The 20,694-nt window shown below is 42.2% G+C and overlaps 1 protein-coding gene across 1 annotated transcript in view; it reads left to right on the forward strand.

Annotated features, from left to right (window-relative positions):
• The window catches only part of LOC148018524 (MICOS complex subunit), a 95,874-nt gene extending 75,687 nt beyond the window's left edge, over positions 1-20,187 (forward strand). The window contains exon 11 of the mRNA XM_087661252.1: positions 18,942-20,187. Within this exon, the coding sequence (XP_087517378.1) occupies positions 18,942-19,181 (240 nt within the window). The 3' untranslated portion in view covers positions 19,182-20,187. The remainder of the gene's footprint in view (positions 1-18,941) is intronic.
• Positions 20,188-20,694: the final 507 nt, after the last annotated feature.

The raw sequence follows: 20,694 nt of genomic DNA on the forward strand, positions 1-20,694 counted from the left end.
CTAAAGCTGCCGACTAAAGCTGTTCCCATAAATCACGGTATCCGCGCGGGATCCTGAAAAGTCTCCTGGCAGTACGAAACGATGCGAGGACATTGCGAGTGGCAAGGGTAGCATCCGCAACGGAAGTCACACCCAAACGCGCCATGCGGTTAAATCTTGGTCTGAGCTCATGTTTGTCTTCGTATAAAAGTAATCTCAAGACTGCCAATAATTCCAGTTGAAAGGAGTTAGTATGCAAGCGGTTCCCCAACCACTGGATGCCAACACGCCTTTTGGAGCATCACTTTCCAGGAGCCGACCAAATGCAGTAACAGAGAGGAAGAGGTACTAGAAAATCGAGAGTCTGCATTAAGGACATGCCACCAGGAGCCTCGAAGTCACGTATTACCATGGCGTAGCCCGGTGTCCTTAAGAAAATAACGGGCTATAATGGTCCACGGGTGATGATCCACACATATGGCGCGAAAAAGAGACCAACGAAGAGCCAGCATATGAGTTTGAGCATCCAAAATAGCTCCACCACCCATGCGTTTAGGGATACATGTATGTGACCATGAAATCCATGAAATACCTGCTTGCAATGAATCCTTCTTCCATAACATGAAACGAATGGGGCGAGTGAGAGCCTTTAAAGTAGGAGTCCACGGCAGCAATGGCAAGAAATATGACAGCATTGGCAGCATAATTGTCTGAGCCACTTTGAGGCGGACATGGAAAGGCCACGCTTGCGACTTCCAATACATAAACTTCGCTGCCAGTTTTTGTGAAATCCACTCTAGTAGTTCCTTTGGCCGAACATCCACCCCCAATGGGTATCCAAGATGCTTGACAATGGAGCCACGGGAAACAACCTGGCCCTGCCAGCCTAATGACTGTAAATCAGGCTCCGTGCAACTGAGTATGGCTGATTTAAAGGCATTGATGCGAAGACCAGAAGCATGACCAAAGGGCGTCCAAACATCTAATGCCTTGCGAATGTTGTCCTTGTCCACCCGCAAAATCATAAAGCTATCATCAGCCAGAGATTGGCTAATGAAGTGCTGTCCCAAAGGAAGAGACAATTCGGCCAGCTGAGCAGAAGCTGCCATTGAAGATAACATTGGAAGAACCGGATGAGTCGCCAGGGCAAAGAAGAGAGGACTCAAAGGGCAACCCTGTCTGACCAAGCATGCAAGGACAAACGGCTCTATAACCCCACCATTGAGCATAACTCGTGAAGAAGCCGCAGCACTAATGGTGTAAATCAATCGGGACATCCGAGTACCAAAACCCATAGCAGACATGAGTTCTGCAATGAAAGACCAGTCTAAATAGTTAAAAGCTTTTTCCAAATCCAATTGAATCAATACCACTTCTTGACTGGAGTGCCTTGCATAGTCAATAGCCATTTGCACATTTAAGATATTATGCAGAAAGTTGCGGCCCTTAATGAAACCATATTGGAGAGGATGCACAATAGTTGGAAGGTGTTTGTGAAGCCGATTCGCCAGCACTTTGGAGAAGATTTTATACATCGAACCCATCAAAGAAATTGGTCTCCAGTGTTGCAGGATTGACGGCGAAGGGACTTTTGGAAGCAGTTTGATAAGGCCTTCTTTCCATGAGGAAGGCATGACCCCTGTTTCCCAAACCTGCTGAAACATAGCCGCCAATGGCTTCACCAGTTGGGTGGCCGAGTTCTCAAAGAATTCATTGGTGAGACCATCCCAACCAGGACTTTTATCCTTAGGCAGATGTAACAAAACATCCATAACCTCCTCCTCGCAAATATCTGCCTCCAAAGTAGCTTGCATATCAGGTGGAACCTGCTGGCGGACCGGATCATTGAAGACCGAGCGTGCATGCGTAACCTGGCTAAAAGGCGACGGAGAAGAACCAAGAAGATCCATAAAATAAGTTCTGTACATATTGACAATGGTCTGCGGATCAGTGACCATACGACCTTCTGAATCTTGGAGTCTAGTCATATTTTCTTGAGCAGGAGAAGCATGCAAGGCGCGAAAGAACTTATGAGTCTGACAGGCACTATCTTGCAATGTGTCAGTCAAGTTGTGCAGCTTGGCCTGCTGATAAGATTTCAACTGAAATACTTGAATAAGTTGAGCCAAATGCATCGCCAGTGACAACAGAATTTCATCATCAGGGGTGTCCACTAGCAGCAAACGGACCAAAGCTAGTAAGTCTACCACTGCATGCCAACGCCGTCGACAAATAGAGGCATGATGGATCCCATATTGCCGAGCAACCCGCTGCACATTAGAGAGCAGCTGTGCAAAGGAAGCCAAGCCCTCAGAGGCGAAGTCCAATAAGAACCTCTCAATCAATTGCTGCATATAGCCCTGAAAGAATGGATGCTTCAAATAAGACGAGTTGAAACGTAAAGGGAGTCTATCCAGCAATTGCATAAAAGGTGCAATAGGTTGTGCAAGCATCTCAAGCTGGAGGGGGAAATGGTCCCGACAATGCATATTGCTGCAAGACTTTCATTTCCAGCATCTCGGGAAGAAAATCATCCCCCTACATGATATACATTCGGTCCAACCGCGACCAAGTAGTTGCATATTGTGCGGAATGAAAAGTAAACCCTGAAGAAGAAGGGTGGAGCCAAGACCAAAGATCTTGCTTAAGTACGTGAAGAGCAATGGCATTCCACACCCGGCTTTCCGGAGCATCCATTACCGAATGCCCTGAAGTGGACTGAGAAGAGTCAACACACATTGAAATCCCCCATTAAAAAACCCCTTCTGCCAAGTGACATGGAGCTCTGCAAAGTCGTCCAAAGATCCCGTCGGGATGCGGGGTCATTCGGGGCATAGAGGCCCAGCAACCATAAAATCTCTCCTTCAAATAAGACTTCGATTACCAGAAAGCGGCCTTGCACATCATTTTTAATAAGAACAGGCTGGTATTTCTCGTGGACAATCGTAAGCACGCCCGAATAGTGCATAGCATGTGTCCCTGCATAAAACAGGCGGAAGCCATGGCAATCCACAACTTTTCCTGCTTCACCGTGACTCTTGTGCTCAACCGCACACAAGACATCCCACTGGTTCTCATGCAAGACAGTCCACATGGCATGTTGCTTATGACGAGAGCAAATGCCTCGCACATTCCACGTGGCTATCTTCATATATCTTCAAAAAAGAGAGTCAGGAACGAGGCACCTGTTGCCTCGATTTCACCTTTTCCGCGAGAGCGTCCAGGACACCCTCATCCAGAAAATCAGCTAACACTGCAAAAGAATACTGGCGGCACGCTTTAGAGGTAGAGGGAATATCCACTGCCTTGGGAGTGGAACGAGGATAATGACGATCCCAGGGTGTAATCACATTACCTCTAGTATAAAACGCCAGCTTAGCAGGTGGGCCCTTTGGACCGTCTGTATAGACTTTCCGTGTAGATTGATTATGGGGGGCTGAAGGAGCCATAGTACGCGCAGCATGCTGTGAAGAGAACATTTCTTTCCTGCGCATATACGTGCGCACGGAATCCTGTGAAGCATTAGGCCCAGAATCCGCCAGGCCCGCATCCAACTTTTTACCTTTTTTTGGACGTGCCTCGAGCCAATCATTGCTACGGGAATCCAAACCTAGGACTTGTTGTTTACCTTTATCCACAACATTAGGTGACTGGGGGCCTCCTGTGCCTGGGCATCAAGCACCATGTCATCCTTAGGTAGCACAACATGCGCATCATCCGAAGACAGTTGTCTCTCTGGGCATTCGGCCATAAAATGTCCCAATTTACCACATGAAAAGCAGTGTCCTACAAAGTTGCCCCATTTCAAGCGAAAGTGCAAAGGATGCATGCCAGAGCAATTGAGGCGAAGCTACGCAGGTCTTTTCCTGGCCGTGTCCCATAACATGCATAAACGGTTTCGATTCATAGCCCTTAGGCTTGGGGGAACTAGCACCATTCCCACAACTGCCATCGCATCCTTTAACAATGGCCAATAGATCGCGGGACAATTTTCCACTTCCACCCACACCGGGCATTCTCGTTGAAGGAGGCGCTAAAAGTCTGCCATAGGGCGCCATGGCACAGCATGGATCAAGCGGCGATCAAAGAATAATGGCAACTTGGACAGGAGCTCAGCCCGATGTGTCTCTGATTTCAATAGCACCTCATAAAAGCCACGGGGTCCAATAAAGATTTCCTCGATACACTCCCCTTGTAATAAATGGTGCAGCCACTGGCGAATATGGGAAAGCACTGGGATCCTGCCAGTGAAGAAAAGTATAACTGCACGGTCATAAAACATCGAGAAAGACCGCAAGACTGATTTCGGGTGCACCGTGGCTTCCAGCACTTCATCAGTTCCTGAGTCAGAAAAAGCTTCATTATTATGCTGGACATAATCGCCAAGCAGAGTATTCGCAAATTTCAGCAAATGCTCCCAGTCAATCTCCTGCGAATCCACAGGATCAGAGGCAATCTGCACATAGGAATGGTCCTGAGGGCCCATTGTCTCATCAGAAGTATGCTTGGAGCGTTTATTCGCAGGCGGCAGGTCAGAACGAGAAGACATCTCCTCCGTGCACGGCACCATATCTTCCGGCTCCTTTGTATTAGAGTCAGGACCAAGGGCTGCCACCATCCGGTCGATAAAATCCATATCCAGGCCAGCCATACCGCTGTTCTCTCTCTCTCTGTCAGGGCGCGCCGCCAAGGGCAATGTCGCAGGTCCGCGGGGTAGGTCAGGCAGATCACAGGTCAGTCGACGTCTCAGGTCCGCAGGGCAGGTCAGCCGACGTCACAGGTTTAGCAGGGCGGATCAGATGAGGGAACAGGCGGGCAAGCTCCAGGCGTCGACCGTACTCTCTGTCAGGACGCGTAGGTCCAGGCGACGGCGGCAGGGGCAGGGCTATGGTATTTGACGACGTGGCGACGGGGCAGCCTGGCGCGTGGGCGACGAGACGCACAAGCGACAGGCGGCTAGGCGACGGGACGCGTAGTCCAGCAAACGAGGTGGCGACGGGACCCTCGGGCAAGGAGACGATGACGCAGTGGGCAACGGGATGTGCAGGCGGCGGCAGCTAGGCGATAGGCGCCGGACGACCCTCACTCAGGTCCGGCAAGGAGCTCCCGTCGCGCGCCATCCTCCAAAAAAAAAAAAATCTCTCTCTCTCTCTCTCTCTTTTGGGAATTTGTGCCACATGGCCTACATTAACACTTTTCCCGTTTAAACCTTCCGGTCTAAAATTCTCCATGTACAGTGCAAAATTTGACCTTGGCACAGACCAGAGAATTAATCCTCGTGCAAAAATGAAGATAATGACGCGAATAGATTCTAGAGTCCAAAAATAGTAACTCCCTAAATTTTAGGGATGGTGACCCTTGCATTCCTCAAGTTGTTCTAAGCAATTTTTATCATTGCAACCACATCAAAAAGTGTAACGTGGCTTAGTTACAGGGACTTTTATTCCGTGAGCATTCTCACATGTGCATCTTCTGTCTTGGCCAAGCTCATTGTCCTGAACCATCTCCAGTGGCTAAGCATAGAGTCCCAAACCACTGGCATTCTATTCTTCAGTGCCCATTCAATATGGAACCGGTCCTAAGGCTTAGACAAACCATTAGTCTAATTTGTCCCAATGGCTGTCTCTTTTGGCCATGCAAAGATCCAGGCTTAATCCAACAGAACTCTGGGGGTAAAAAGCAACAGCAACTAAAGAAAAGAATACAATATTTATATAAGTAAACAAGGAAAACAACTAGAAAAAAAAAAGTATCACCACCTGGTGATATACCCCCTCTTGAAAGAAGCAAACGACCTCGATTGCATGCCACACATGCTAACGGATGACACAGGACGATAACAAGATTCTCCATGGTATTAGTGCCATCGCATATATCACTTGCTAACAGATGACACGGGGTGATGGTAGGAGTTTCCCCACTACCATTTGTGTCATTGCAAGTTCAAGTCTCACATAGATAGAGGATCACATCCTGTATTCAACTATGATTACTCGGAGTCTTTCTAATATACATGTTTCCGGATGCAACACAGGCGATAGCACATATCGCCGAACTATTAGTGTCACAACATGTATAATCATTCAATTGAAGTGTAACAAATACAACTTCAAAGCATGGAGATTTCATTCAATGATACACATGTTAATGCTACGTGTAAGCTATACATTGTGCATTATTCAATGAGATGTAGTATTCAACTACACAATAGAAAATGTACATTGCTTCAAAAAGCATTCTAAGTCACTGTAGATTCCAGTAAGAAAGCTTCTTAGTAAAGTTGCAATAACTGAGGTGAATATGCCAATTCAGCCTCTTCCATCCATTTGGCATCCATTGGTGAATAGTTCTTGAACTTCACAAAAAATCTTCTTATAACTCTACCTTTCACTTTCCTATCCGTATGTGCTAGGATCTGCTCGGGAACTAGAATCTCATCTTATTTCTCTACTTCAGGCTGTCTCTCTTGAACCATATCTTCTGGCACTTCACCAATAAAAGGCCTCAATAGGCTTACATTGAATGCATTATGAATTTTCCGATTCTCTGGCAATTTCAGCCTATATGCTACATCATTGATCTTCTCTGAGACTTGAAAAGGGCCATAGTAACGCATACTCAGCTTTGGAAACAAACGTTCCTTGCCCTTCTGTTTTCTCAAACGTGCCTTTTCAAAGCGCAATAAGACCCAATCATCCTTTTTGAACAAGAGTTCCCAACGATGACTATCTGCAGCTCTTTTTTGTTTGGCTTGTGACTTTTCTAAGGCATACTTGACCTTTTTATATGCTTCTTTCCAATCTTTTACATAACGATTTGCTTCAAAAATGTTATCTTTTGTCTGCAAAATGGGAGGCAATTTCTTTCCACCTTCCACAATCTCAAAAAGTGCTTTGCCAGTAGATGAGTGCATTGTATTATATTATGCATATTCAACCAATGGCAAGTAGTGTTCCCAAGAAGTCTTATGGTTTGAAACATAACACTTCAATAGATCTAAAACAGTTGAATTTGCTTCTTCAGAATGTCCATCAGTTTGTGGATGGAAAGAAGATGAAAATTTCAGTGTAATGCCTATGTTTTCAAACAATGCTTTCCAAAACAAGCTACTCATTCTTGGGTTTCTATCATTGACAATTGATTGTGGCATTCCATAGTACTTGAAGATATTATACATAAATATCTTTACCATGTGTTCTGAATTAATCTTTTTATTTACAGGAATAAAAAATGCCTGTTTGCTTAATCTGGAAATGATAGTCTAGATTCCATCATTCCCCGAAGAAGTTCTTGGAAGATCAAAAATGAAATCCATGGCAATACTTTCCCATGGCCTTTCTGGAATAGGCAGTGGTTGCAATAACCCTGGTGCCTTCTATCTATCAAATTTGACCTTTTGGCATACAAGGCAAGATTTGACATATGCATCAACATTAGATCTCAAGACTGGCCAATAGAAGAAAGTCTCTACTGCTTTGACTGTAGCATCAATACCACCATACGGTGGAGCATGACTTTCTAATAAAACTTTTGGCCTTAGCTGTTTTGTAACGCATAGTTTTCCATGCATCATGATAAAGCCTTCTTTAAACACATAATGATCATGATGTTGGCCATCGATCAAGTGTTCATAGATTTCAGAGAAATCTTCGTCATCAGCATAATGCTCTTTCATATCATCCAATTCATGGTGATAAGAAATTGAAACAGCTGACACTTGTGGTTTGCGAGATAAATCATCTGCAACTACATTCTTCTTGCCTTCCACATGTACTATCTGAAAATGAAACATGGATAGGAAATTTGCCCAATGCATGTGTTTCTCTAACAAAATCAGCATGTGAGAAAGTATCTAAGTGTTTGATGATCCATTTGCACAACAAAATCAGCACCAAGCAAATAGTGCTTCCAAGTAGAAAGTGCACGGATCACAACCAATAACTCTTTCTCATAAGTTTGGTAAGTCCTTTAAATGACAGAAAGTACTCTACTCTCGTATGCCACAACTCGGCCATTCTGCATTAATACAACACCAATGCTATTTCCACATGCATCACACTGCACCACGAATGACTTAGACAGATTTGGCAAAATAAGTACTGGATCTGTAGTCATTTTCCCCTTCAAACATCTAAATGCTGATTTCTCTTTGTCAGTCCATTGCCATTTGACATCCTTCTTTTCAAGCGTATGTAAAGGAGAAGCAATCTCTGCAAAGTGTCTTACAAATCTTCTATAATAAGAGCACAGGCTAAGGAAATTGCGGACATCATGAACGGTTTTCAAGTCTGGCCAAGAGACAATTGTTTCTATCTTTGCAGGATCCATCTTCATACCATCTTTAGAAACTATGTGCCTAAGGAAGTGAATCTCTTCCAAAAAGAATTCACTCTTCTTGCCATTAATGAGCAATGTGTTACGCTTAAGCTCATTAAAGATTGTAAGTAAGTATTTTCTATTCTCCTCTTCATTCTTTGAAAAGATAATCATATCATCAAAGAATGTGCCAACGAAACTTCGATAAGGGCGGAAAATTCTATCCATCATCCTATTAAACGTAGCAAGAGCATTGGTCAATCCAAACGGCATGACTAGAAATATATGGAGACCAAATGTTGTTGCAAAAGTAGTCTTATGGATATCCTCTAGCCTGATTCTGATTTGATGGTATCCACTTTTCAAATCTATCTTGCTAAACAGCTCCGTGTAATCGATCAAGAATGTCATCTATCCTTGGAATCAGAAACCTATTCTTGATCGTGTTCTTGTTCAAGGCTCTGTAGTCAATATACATTCGCCTAGAGCCGTCCCTTTTCTAAACTAACAAGACAAGTGAACAAAACGAAGAACTACTGGGTTGAATTAGTCCCTTCTCTAAAACCTCTTTAACCTGCGTCATAATCTCTTTCTGCTGTGCTGCACTGACCTTGTATGGTGGCCTATTGGGAGGACTAGTCCCTGGAATAAGATCTATGATATGATCTTCAGGCCTCTCAGGGGGTAACTCTCTTGGTAATGAATCTGAGAAACAGTCACTGAATTTATCCAAGAAAGCCCTTCTACTTTCATCTAGGGCTCCGTATCAGTGAGACTAGTGAGTATTTCTGGATGCATACTATCTTCATTGATTAATGCAAATTTAATTGCCTCTTCAAGCGTCTTAGGTGAACTCCTTTTTACTTACTTTTTACAGGCCTTATCTAGTCTCCTAATGAATCCTCTTGTCTTTTGAAATTCATCAATTCCTTCCAATTTGAGGATTATCTTACGATATTCCCTCAAATATGTCATCAGGGGTCTTCCCTTTTGTCAGACATAATCCCAATCTTTCCAATTTCTTTCTATTTCATTTTTAGGAAGTAATTCTTTCAAAAAGACGGATTCAAATTGAGCCCAAGTTTCAGGTATTTTATTTGCCTCCTTTAAAGTTCGCCACCATTTATACGCCTTTGGCCCCAAAGTTAAATTGGCCTCCAGCGCTTGAAGATGTGGTGGAGTATTTTTAAGTTTGTGTAAATCTTCCCATTTTTGGAGAAAATTAAAGATAGTGTCTTTATTTCTATCTTTTTCCTCCCCGTGAAATTGAGGGGGTTTCATATCTTTTAAAACTAGATTATCCCTCAACTTGTGGTGGGGTTCCTTAGGATCTCGCATAGTCACATCTAAATCTTTCGATGAAGATGGGATATCTGAGGTTTCTATCTTATTTTTATCCCTTTCTAGTAATAAAGTTAATTGAGATTTTATTTCAGTGAGTGTTTGAGTTAAAAATTCCATTTGAACCCCCTGTGCTTGCACACGAGCAGTTAGATCATCAAATTGTTCTCATGTGGCAAAGAATTCTTTCCACTGTTCTTCTTGCATCTCGGTTTCATGGGGATCTACCATAGGGTGGTTCCCAGAACTAGAACCTTCCATTACTCCCTCTTTTCCTTTTTTTGCCATTAATACACTGGAATTGGAAAGCAAAGATAAGAAATTTGCGTACAAAGTAAAGTACTTCCCTGGTTATAATGACAGGGCAACTGTTGCTGGTTTTATTAATAAGCCCGAAGAGTGAGAGATAATTTATCTTCCCGAACTGAGCCAGTCACGCTGGAAATGAAGCTTATTGGCAGAAACGGCTAGTAAGGAGGGGACTAAATATACCCCTTCTTAATGGTCACGTGAATCATCAGTACGTCTTCTATGTATGAGACAGGTCCGATTGACTTCAATCGGCTGGTGACGGGTTTGACTACCGTTCTATTATTGCTCTCCGAAAACAGTCGTGTATGACGTGTGACGTGTGGGGTATCGTCTCACGTTGTATGTCTCCATGCGGCCAGTTATAACGGATGACGGGTGACGTGTCTGTCTTCACGGCAGTCCCATGTAACATATGGAGTACCGTCAAGTCGCCTGACCCGTAACATAAAGGATGCCGTCAAATCGCCTTAGTCGCTTGACCCTCACGTTGTAAGACGCCGAAAAAAAACTTCATGAGAAACTTACGAAATCAGGACCCGTTGGCTAAAACAGGACCCAACGGCTCCAGCAAAACGCGATGGCGGCTCTCATACCAATGTTGTAGTCGTGATGGCGATTCAATGAAGAAACTGATATCATGAGGAGAATGGAAGACCTCACAGTCCAATTCTCACAGTCCAATTCTTAATAGGGGCACGAGATATGTTTTTCCTCCCAGCCTTGCCTAGTTAATTGCTAGTAACTCCCATCGTGATCCAATTGCCAGCTGTCACTTCTTGGTGAGTCCTACTATTCCTGGACTCTCTTTAATTCTAGGCTCCCCTAAACCCCGTTTGGGCGCCCAAGGCCCCCGGACGGTCATCCCTCGTATCTGTTTCCCGTAATTTACCTTGTTAATATAACAACTTGTTTATGGCACAACTCCTCAGTATGGTTGGCTCTTTCCAACAGTTGGTAAAGAATCCTCGGATGCAAAAATTTTTGAAGTCATATAATGAGGATTCTCAAGCTGAGTCATCACATCATACCATGGAGCGCTAAAAAAGGCAAACCTCTAATGCACGTGAGCATGTGGAAAAGACACCAAATATGGAGATAGGTCCAGTGCAACAAGAAGCATAAGCACAGGATCAGGAAGTGAATGGTCAAGGCAGTTATGCACAAGTGGCATAGCAGACTATTCCTCCGCATTTTGCTACTTATCTTGGTTACTTTGGTGTTTGTCAGTTTTTCAAGCAATGATTGGATTACCCAGTGGTTATCAGGGATACTTGCCTAGAGGGCCACCAGGAATGATGCCTATTGAGGCAGTGAACCCATTTTATGCTAATATTGGTCTATAGCCCAGTTATCAGACTCTGCAGAGTCCTTATTTGATGCCTGGAGTACAAAATGCAGCCGTTGGTTTTTCTCAGCCTAGTGGCCATATGGCAGCTAAGACAGGTGAAATGAATGCTGATAATGCACCTAAGGGACTCCCTTTTTTACAGCCACTTGTCTATGACAACTTGACACCAAAAAGTGCAAAGCCTAAAGACTATAAAGAGGGTGGTCAGGCAATAAAGTTTGAAACCTTCAGTAGTATGCAAAATAAGCTGAAAGCTTTGACATTTATACATCAGTTTGATGCAGCTTACACAGGAGGGAATTTTACTGAGACTTCTAAGGTGTGGAAGTTTGCAACTTTTTTGAAAGGTAACGCTTTGCAATGGTGGAACATATTGTTGATGCAAGGATATGCACTTGCCACTTGGTTTCATTTCAAACAGTTGTTTGCAGCCTCATGGTTAACTAACACATTTGAAGTAGATGTCATGATTGCATGGCATAAATTGGACGCGGCAAATTGCACGGATTTAGAAGAGTACAATAAGAAATTTTGGGAAGCACTTTTGCCTGTGAGCTCTTACAAGACAGTGCCCTTGTCAGAACAAATTGAAAAGTACTTTTGCGATTTGCCTGAAGCCATCAGGGATTATTATACCAAGACTAGGGTTACAAATATGGTACAGTTAATTGAAAATGCTGGTGTGGCAAATGCATTGTTGAAAGGAAAAGCTGACAGCTTTAAAGGCACTGAAAAGAAGGATTCTCAGTTTAAGCAGGATCTTGGCAAGAAGAAGAAGAAATTTTCAGAAAGGACCAATTTTACAAAGAAGTCTTTTTGGAAGAAAAGATTTCAACAGCAACCTCAGACTTCTTTTAAACAGGGTAAAGGACAAAAGAGGCCACTTTTTGGCAAAACATTTGAAGAAAGAAAGGCTTTAATGATGGCTGGAAAATGCTTTATTTGTGAACAAAAAGGCCATATTGCTTCTAAGTGCCCATAGCAATTTCCTAAAGGTGCGGAGGATAAAGATCGCCAAGTAAAAAGTAGCCCAGCATTGGCTTAGTGCCTGATATGGTGAGAGATCAATCAGTTGATGATGCTACAGAATTGTGCAGAGCTTGGGGAAAGATCAGAGATTCCACAGTGCTTATCTTCTTTGATCTTAGAGCTCGTGCAAACTTTATCTCATTAGCATTGGCAACTAAATTGGGTATACGTTCCGAGGAAATGGGACTAGTTGGACCGGCTGATTTGGCATACCTAGGACATACTGAACGTGTCACCCCCATTCTTGGCAAACTTCGTATGCATATTCAGAGCTATATGGACACAGAGGAGTTCCATATTATGCCTCTAGAGGGCTGTGATGTTCTGTTGGGTATGCCATGGTGCCATAGGAAGCATGCTATCTTGGATACTTACAATAGAACAATTACTCTTGTACATGGGAGCAAGACTCATGTGTTAGATGTGAAGCTTAAAGGAGAGTCTATCCCAATTGTTTCTGCTTCCGCAATTAATTCTGTAATGAAAAATCATATTTCTGCGTACTTGGTATTTGCAAAGTAAGTTAATGAAGTTGACAGTAATGTGTCTGTACTAGATGAAAGTAGAAGGGCTTTCTTGGATAAATTCAGTGACTGTTTCTCAGATTCGTTACCTGGAGAGTCACCCCGTGAGAGGCTTGAAGATCACCATAGATCTTATTCTAGGGACTAGTCCGCCCAATAGGCCACCGTACAGGGTCAGTGTAGCGCAGTAGAAAGAGATTATGACACATGTTAATGAGCTTTTAGAGAAAGGACTAATTCAGCCCAGTAGTTCTCCGTTTTGTTCACCTGTGTTGCTAGTTCAGAAAAAGGACGGCTCTTAGCGAATGTGTATTAACTACAGAGCCTTGAATAAGAACACGATCAAGAATAGGTTTCCGATACCAAGGATAGATGACATTCTTGACGGATTACAGGGAGCAGGAATGTTTAGCAGGGTAGATTTAAAAAGTGGATACCATCAGATCAAAATCAGCCCAGAGGATATCCATAAGACTACTTTCAGTCTATATTTAAATAATTTGTAAATGCTAAAAGAATTATTCTTGATGTAATTTTGTATATGAGCAACTAAAGAACATTGTTTTTGGGAAGCTCAAGTGGGTGAAGAGGGTGGTCCGCAAAGCTACATTAATTGTCACATTCTTCACAGTAAGGTAAAGGTGCTTGCGATGTATCGTGAGCATAGTACACTGGAGTTGAAGAAGCCTTCTTCAACTCGCTTTGCTTACATGTGGTTATTGCTAAAGTACCTTTATGAGGTGCGGCTTGCCTTGTGCCAGACAATGGTGTCCACTCTATGGAATGAGTGGGATGAGCATGAGACAGAGGAGGCCAAAGCCATGCAGTGCTCGTGCCTTAATGAGTAGTTTTGGCAAAAAGTCCGTGCCGTTGTCATTGTTGTGACTCCCTTTTATAGGGTGTTACGTATGAGTGATTGCGAGGGTTTTGCGTTATGTAAGGTTGCAGGATCAAGTCCACAATAAGTCTTCCATATACTGTTATTCAGAGAGGGGTCTAGTAACCCCTTCTTTGCAAGGGAAATCCAACAGTGGCAAGAACTCATAAGATGTTAAGGCAAGCCAAAATAAAGGTGACACCCCTTTCTCCAACAAAAACAAAGAAACAAAACCCATCTCGCAACAACTCCCTAAGAAAAGTAGGTTTTGTATACACTACTAGAGATTGGGCCATGTGAACAAGGAGTATCATACCAAGGCCCAAGGTCTTCCTCCTAAGAAATCTTAACAAACCGCTATGACTGCCTCCATTCTTGTTGGACAGTCTAGTGGGGCTATGCCTCCCACTGCTACCCCATCTACTCCTCCTACTCCTAGGTTAGACATGAACCGTGACACAATGAAAGTATTGAAGGAAAAGAATCTCGGGAGTATTCTCCATTTGTTCATGTGCATCTATATGACCTTTTTCTTAGTAGCTTGTCCTTAAAATATGGATATTGGCTCAACATTTTATGCAAAGCATCCACTTGCAATGGTCCACATCTCAAAGGCTTGTCACAACCAATGACCAGAGAGACACATAGAAGAGGTGGCAAAAACATAGCTGCATGAAGATGTGGGGACAAAGAAAGACCAAATCTATTGTATGAGCATCGAGCTTGCACAGTTATCACATAGCTTGGGATAACCTAAAAGCTTATTGAGCATAATGATATCAATTACTCAACAAAGGAAAAAAAAACCAAAGAGAATCTTTGATTATGCAAATTTACAAATAAAATGAACAAGGATGGGAAGTTGTCACTCTATTGATGAATGTAGAAAGAGATTGGCCAAAGGGAAGAAAAAAGACTCCGGTTTGGCTGTCCAAGAGGCATCAGCCAACAAATCAGGACATGGTGATGCTTCACTCAATTTTGTGAAGGAGGATTATACATTTCTCACATGCACTTAGGTTTCTTCTATGGTTGATTCAACATTTAATGTTGTTGAAACGCAATAAACATGGTATTTTGATAGTGGTGCATCAAAGTACATCACTTCTAGAAAGTGTATGTTTACCTCTTTGCATTCAGCTCTTGCTGGGAAGGGCATCACTTGTGTAAACACTAGCAGTTATGATGCACGTGGCATTGGGACAGTCACTATTACTATTGTAGATGGTTTTGATTTCGTGTTTCTAGATGTCTTGTTTGTGCTTGGTATTACAAAGAACTTGTTGTCTATCCATAGTTGTTAGGTATGAAAGGTACGATACAGTATGGTTCAATAAAATATTGTACTAAATGGTACCTTAAGATTTTGTAAGGTACGGTACGATATTAGTACGACAAAAAAATAACTTGATTATTTTGGACAAAAGATAATAGAATAGATATTTCAAGTCTAAATAGCAATGCTATTAGAGTATATAAGATGAGTACTTGAGGGTAACATGCCAAGGCCCAAAACCTAATGCTGAATGCGCAATATGAGCTACTGCTACCTACAACTTATAACTACATAGTGATAGTGGATACATCATACATGCATGATCATACAAATAAGAGAGGTGTGGGCTTGAGAGAGAGAAGGTTGAGAGAAATTGTTTGAATCTCAAATAACCTAATCTCATGGGAGAATCATATTAATATAAGGAGCATTTAGCTCGTCCTAAAGTGCAGTTTAAATGGGAAAGATGCATCCATTAAGTTGGTACCTTATGGTACTAATACGTAAGATACGGTACCTAAAGTATGGCATAGTATCAAACCTTTCGTACTTGGTACTAGTGCAACTAGAGAGAGAGAGAGAGAGAGAGAGAGAGAGAGAGAGAGAGAGAGAGAGAGAGAGAGAGAGAGAGAGAGAAGGTTGAGAGAGAGAGAGAGGCTTGGGGGAGAAATAAGAAAGAAAGAAGAAAAAAAAATAAAGGAGAAAGAAAAAAAGAAAGTTGTAGACTTAAATTAGAGTGGCCAAAAAGTGTCCATTTTTTCGTACTAAATTGTACAGATACGTACCATACCGTACCGTACGGATCAGTCCGTACTACGTACGAAGACAACCCTGTGTATATCTTTGCCTTGAATAAGCATGGCTTTTAGGCCATCTTTGAGGATGACAAATGTATTGTTAGAGGTAGAGATATGGACTATGCACTCAGGCTTTCCGGCACCTTGTACAAGGTTTTATTCTTGTTAGACACTTATGGCAGACAGTCTCATGATGCTTTGGTAGTCACTAGTCTTATGCCCGCTATGCGGAATGTAGAGCTCTGGCGTGCCCCCAATGGACATATTATTTTTGGGAGTTTGATGACCCTTCAGATGTGTCATATGGTAGATGCGTGGTCTCTTGTGGAGACTCCACCTCCTCATGCATGTGAGGGATGTATTTTGGGAAAGATACACAGGTTTGCCTTCAAAAAGGATGGTGCAGTACATGTTGTTCGAAATGTAGCTTATTCATTCTGATGTTTGTGGTTCCATGGGGCATGTGCCTTGGGGGTCATCTTTACTTTGTAACATTTATTGATGACTACTCATGGTATACATGGATGTATGGGTTGAAGGCGAGATTTGATGTATTCATACATTTTAAACATCTTGTGGCAAAGCTTGAGGCTGAAACTGGCTTGTAAGTGTAGACACTTCACACAGATAGAGAGGGGAAGTACATGTCTTGTGCTTTTTTTGAGACGTATTTACTTGATCATGGCATTACGTATCAAGCTATTGTTAGGATGACTCCTTAACAAAATGGTGTTGCTAAAAGGAAGAATCACACTCTTATGGAGATGACTCATTGTATGTTGAAAAGCAAGGTGTTGCGTCATAAATCTTGGCTAGAAGGCCTTCAGTATATAAATCATGTGTTGAATTGTGCACCCACCAAGGCATTGAAGACGATCACACTATTCGAAGCTTGGCATGGCAAGAAACCCAATGTTGACTACTTTTAGGTTTTTGGATGCATAGCCTATGCACATGTTTCAAAAGAGCTTCGTGGGAAGCTTGATGACAAGGCTATAAAATGCATATTTATTGGCCACAGCTCGAAGAGCAAGGGCTATAGCTTGTATGACCCATGCACAAAGAAAGTTTTCGTCATTAGAGATGTTATATTTGCTGAAAATGCAGCATTTTGACATGACTAGTTTCAATTCCCAGCCACTCATGACATTGATGATGTCTTTGAGGGCCTTTTGCCACTTTCTTTGGAATCCATACCTACTGTAAATGGTAGAATAGGCTTATTATAGTAAGTTGTTGCTGCACCATATGCTCCCGAACAATAGGGTATTGATGATGGTTTGCCACATGGAGTGGATGAAGTAGTACAATATGAAAGGGCTGCTGTGAATGCAGCCAAAACTGTTCCAAGATGGTTATTACAAACTCTCTAAGAGAGTAAAATGGATACTCCTTCACCTTAGTGCACTAGAAGGGCTACCAAAGATGTAGCACATGGTGCAAAGGGGGGGTAGGGGCACATTTGGCTGATATAAAGGAAGTAGATGATTGTGATGAGCATGTGTTTATGAGCTTGCTGTTGGATGATGATGAACCTACTTCCTTGGACGAAGCTCAACAAGAAGTACATTGGATGCAGGTCATGCAAGAGGAGTTGGATGCCATTGCCACTAACTCTACTTGGGGTCTTGTGGATTTACCACCTGGCAAGAAGGCTATTGGCACAAAATGGGTTTTAAATCTCTAAACGTAAAGTTGATGGTACAAAGCATGGTTGGGAGCAAAAGACTATGCACAGAATAAGGGCAAAGATTATACTTCTACCACATTGGCAGTGTAGGGGGTGTTAGAATTTGCCGATTCTATGGGCAGTACCCAATGTTTTAGTTAGTTGGTGTGTAGTGTGAACACAACTACATTAAGAAGTTGTGCTACCAATTCTAGAGTTAGTTCCAGAGTTAAATTAACTCTAGTCAAGTTAGGGATAGGTCTAACTTACGTAAGACCTATTGTACTTTCATTCTATCATTCTAGCACGTATTGAGTGTGGACCTGCTGCCCACTCTTGCTCATTGTCTGCCCAGTCTTGGTCATTGTCTTGTGCTCACACACACCCTCTCTTCCTCCATTTCCAACAATAAGGGATCTAGACAAGTACCCGCATTAGAATTAGAAATATCAACATGCTTCTTAACTGAGAGAGAATCACATTGTACAAAAGAAGATTGAACTTTATCATTACAACACAAATAAGTCGCAACATCTGGATCAGAAATACACTTGCTTATTCCAGTGCTGTTATCATTTTTGCATTAGAGTCCATGATTTCGGAGGGACGATTCTCAGCCAAATAGAAATGATAGTCAAAGTACAAAAGAAACTACATGAGTTTCGTAGGCTATAATAAGAGAGGATGATCTATCATAAAGCAATGGCATGCCAAGGTTGAAATCAATGTGGCTGAGACTCATAAGATAGAAGTCTGAGGGCTTTTCCTATCATCAAATTTATATGCATTGATTAGCACCAGTTCATAGCCGTGCCAGGACAGAGTATGTAAGAGGACAGTAAAGTGAAGGAAGTCTTTTGAAGATCCCAAGTGGCTGGGCAGTTCAAAACCAGCTCTGATGATTCCAGATTTGTCAAAACTATTTTAACAGAATTCTCAAAAGTCTTCACTGGACAATTGAGCTCATAAAACTGGCAAGATAGTGCTTTACAGACGATCTTTACTTTTGTTCCATTCCAAAGCACAGATAATTATGTTTTTCTTGTACACAACTGCAGTTTCGCCGAGGTAGACTGTAAGGTCTCTGCAAGCAATACTTGGGCCTTCAGCTATATTGCAGCTCCTAGAACTACCAACATTGGCATAATAGCATCTGCATACAGAGAGTACCACTATCGGGTCAGTTGGTCAAAATTTCAACCTCTCCCATGTATTCAGTGGTGATATGGTTTTTTTTGTAGGATTCTGTAAGAGCTCTTTCCCAAGGTGGGTGAGTTAGACCAGTTCTAGGTCGTCCAGACTAGAGACATGTTCATGTCATTGTTGTCTTGGCATCGTAAAAGATGTACTACAAAACTACCGTGTAACTTGTAAGCAACTCTTGAAATTACTCTTGGTTTCAATGTTAAAACTGAAGTGCTACCCTTGTCTGTACAATTTAGCAACTTATATTTGACTGATATTCTTGAATAGGTGACTGAAAGTGGCCAATTCTCTGACGGGATCGAGGCAATTATTAGCCAAGTCCAGAGTTATTTGGCTGATGGGAAGCTAGCAGATGCTGCTGATTTACTGGAGAAGGGCGTGCAAGGAACAAAGGCAGAAGATCTGGTGAGTGAATGGGTTAAACATGCACGGGAGCGAGCTGTGCTGGAGCAGACAGTGCTGTTACTGCAAGCCCATGCAACGGCTGTTGCAGCCAGTTTGGTGTAATGGCGATTGCAAGCACAGGTGGTGATCAGTGCAATTTTGGGGCAAGGGCGGTGTACTAATAATGGTGATTTTTTTTCCTCGAAAGGCAAGTCAGGCTGTTGTACCTACAATTAGCTAATGCTGCCTGAGAATTTGATGTTATTGATGTAACCTTGAAAACTTATCGTCTCTCGAGTTTGCTTTGCTGTCAACAAGCAAATAATATCTCAACGGCATTGAAACCTTCCTTTAGGCTAAAACACTGGGGTTTGAAGGAAATAAAACGTTTAAACACTGTTGTCATTGATGTACAATAAGCAATAGACTTCATTGACTATTAAAGCTGAGCAGTTCACACTCCCCAATAGACATCATGCTGTGATTCAACAACACCCCTATCCAAACTAGTTTTGCGGGTACTTCTTTTCAACCCTTGGTAAATGCAAATAATCAGAGTGTTTCTTCGTGTCAGAAGGTTTGAAGTGCTTCTAGAGCAGGTTGAAGACCACCTTGCAGGAGGCCTTGGACACAGATCTCTCTAAAGAGCAAGTCATTGGTCTTAGTCAAGGAGAAATAAACAAAGCAAAAACATGTTATATGCAGCGAACTATGAGTTCTTTTTGCATCGCATGCACATAGTATCACCTGGAAGCTATGGACCATTTCCATCGAGTTAATTGTTGTGATTTACAATGCAAAATCTGTGATAGATGTCCTCTGACACAGTGGGAAACAGCAACCTCCAAAATTTGCAATAGAGAGACACAATTGTACTCATATCAGCTTTACAAAAAGCTAACCATTGGGAATATTGGCATCTCTCCCCTCAAACCGAGAAGTATTCCTGTATTTTCTGGAATTTCCAGAGTAGGACCTCAAATTTATTAAGTACCAAAATACCCATCATCGCAAATGAGCACAAGAATAATGGCAACTGTTTAGTCTCCACAGTTTAGGAAATCATAAACATTGCTTGATCTATGATCCCTCGTTGACAAATATAATTATTTCATCGAAACCTAAATAATTGCGTCTCCTAATTGCTAAAATTTGCAGTCACACCACTTGTGGTGGGATAAGTAAGAACTGAAATATGCAAGTACTGTAAATTGACAAAATTGGAGAAATTACAATAAAATATGGGGTAGTTTTAGCCAAGATAGAGGCATAATTAGTCATTGTGAGGTGTAGTTATGTAAGTTTGAAAACTTGATGGGGATTGAAATCATGGTTAATTGTCATTTGCAAAGTAGTCTTTGTGGTTGCATTGAAGTTGTTTTGTTAGGTTCCAGGCTTGCCTAGAATTTTAATCTCAACATGTCCTCAACACAATATCGAAAGTCTGTTTTGTGTGAACAATCTTTTTACAATAAGTGTAAAATCTTTACAAAGCCAATTTACAAGACATTAAAAACTTTATTGATTACATCACCTCAGGTCCATGTTGGACTAGAAGAGAAACAACCGAATTGTTAATTTAGAGGACTTAATCTTGAGGCCATTTGTTTAGCTATGCTGAAAGATCGTCTCAAAA

The sequence above is a fragment of the Lygodium microphyllum genome, chromosome 21 (genome assembly GCF_053477565.2).
Source record: "Lygodium microphyllum isolate KBCC chromosome 21, Lygodium_microphyllum_v1.1.10, whole genome shotgun sequence".
Taxonomy (NCBI): domain Eukaryota; kingdom Viridiplantae; phylum Streptophyta; class Polypodiopsida; order Schizaeales; family Lygodiaceae; genus Lygodium; species Lygodium microphyllum.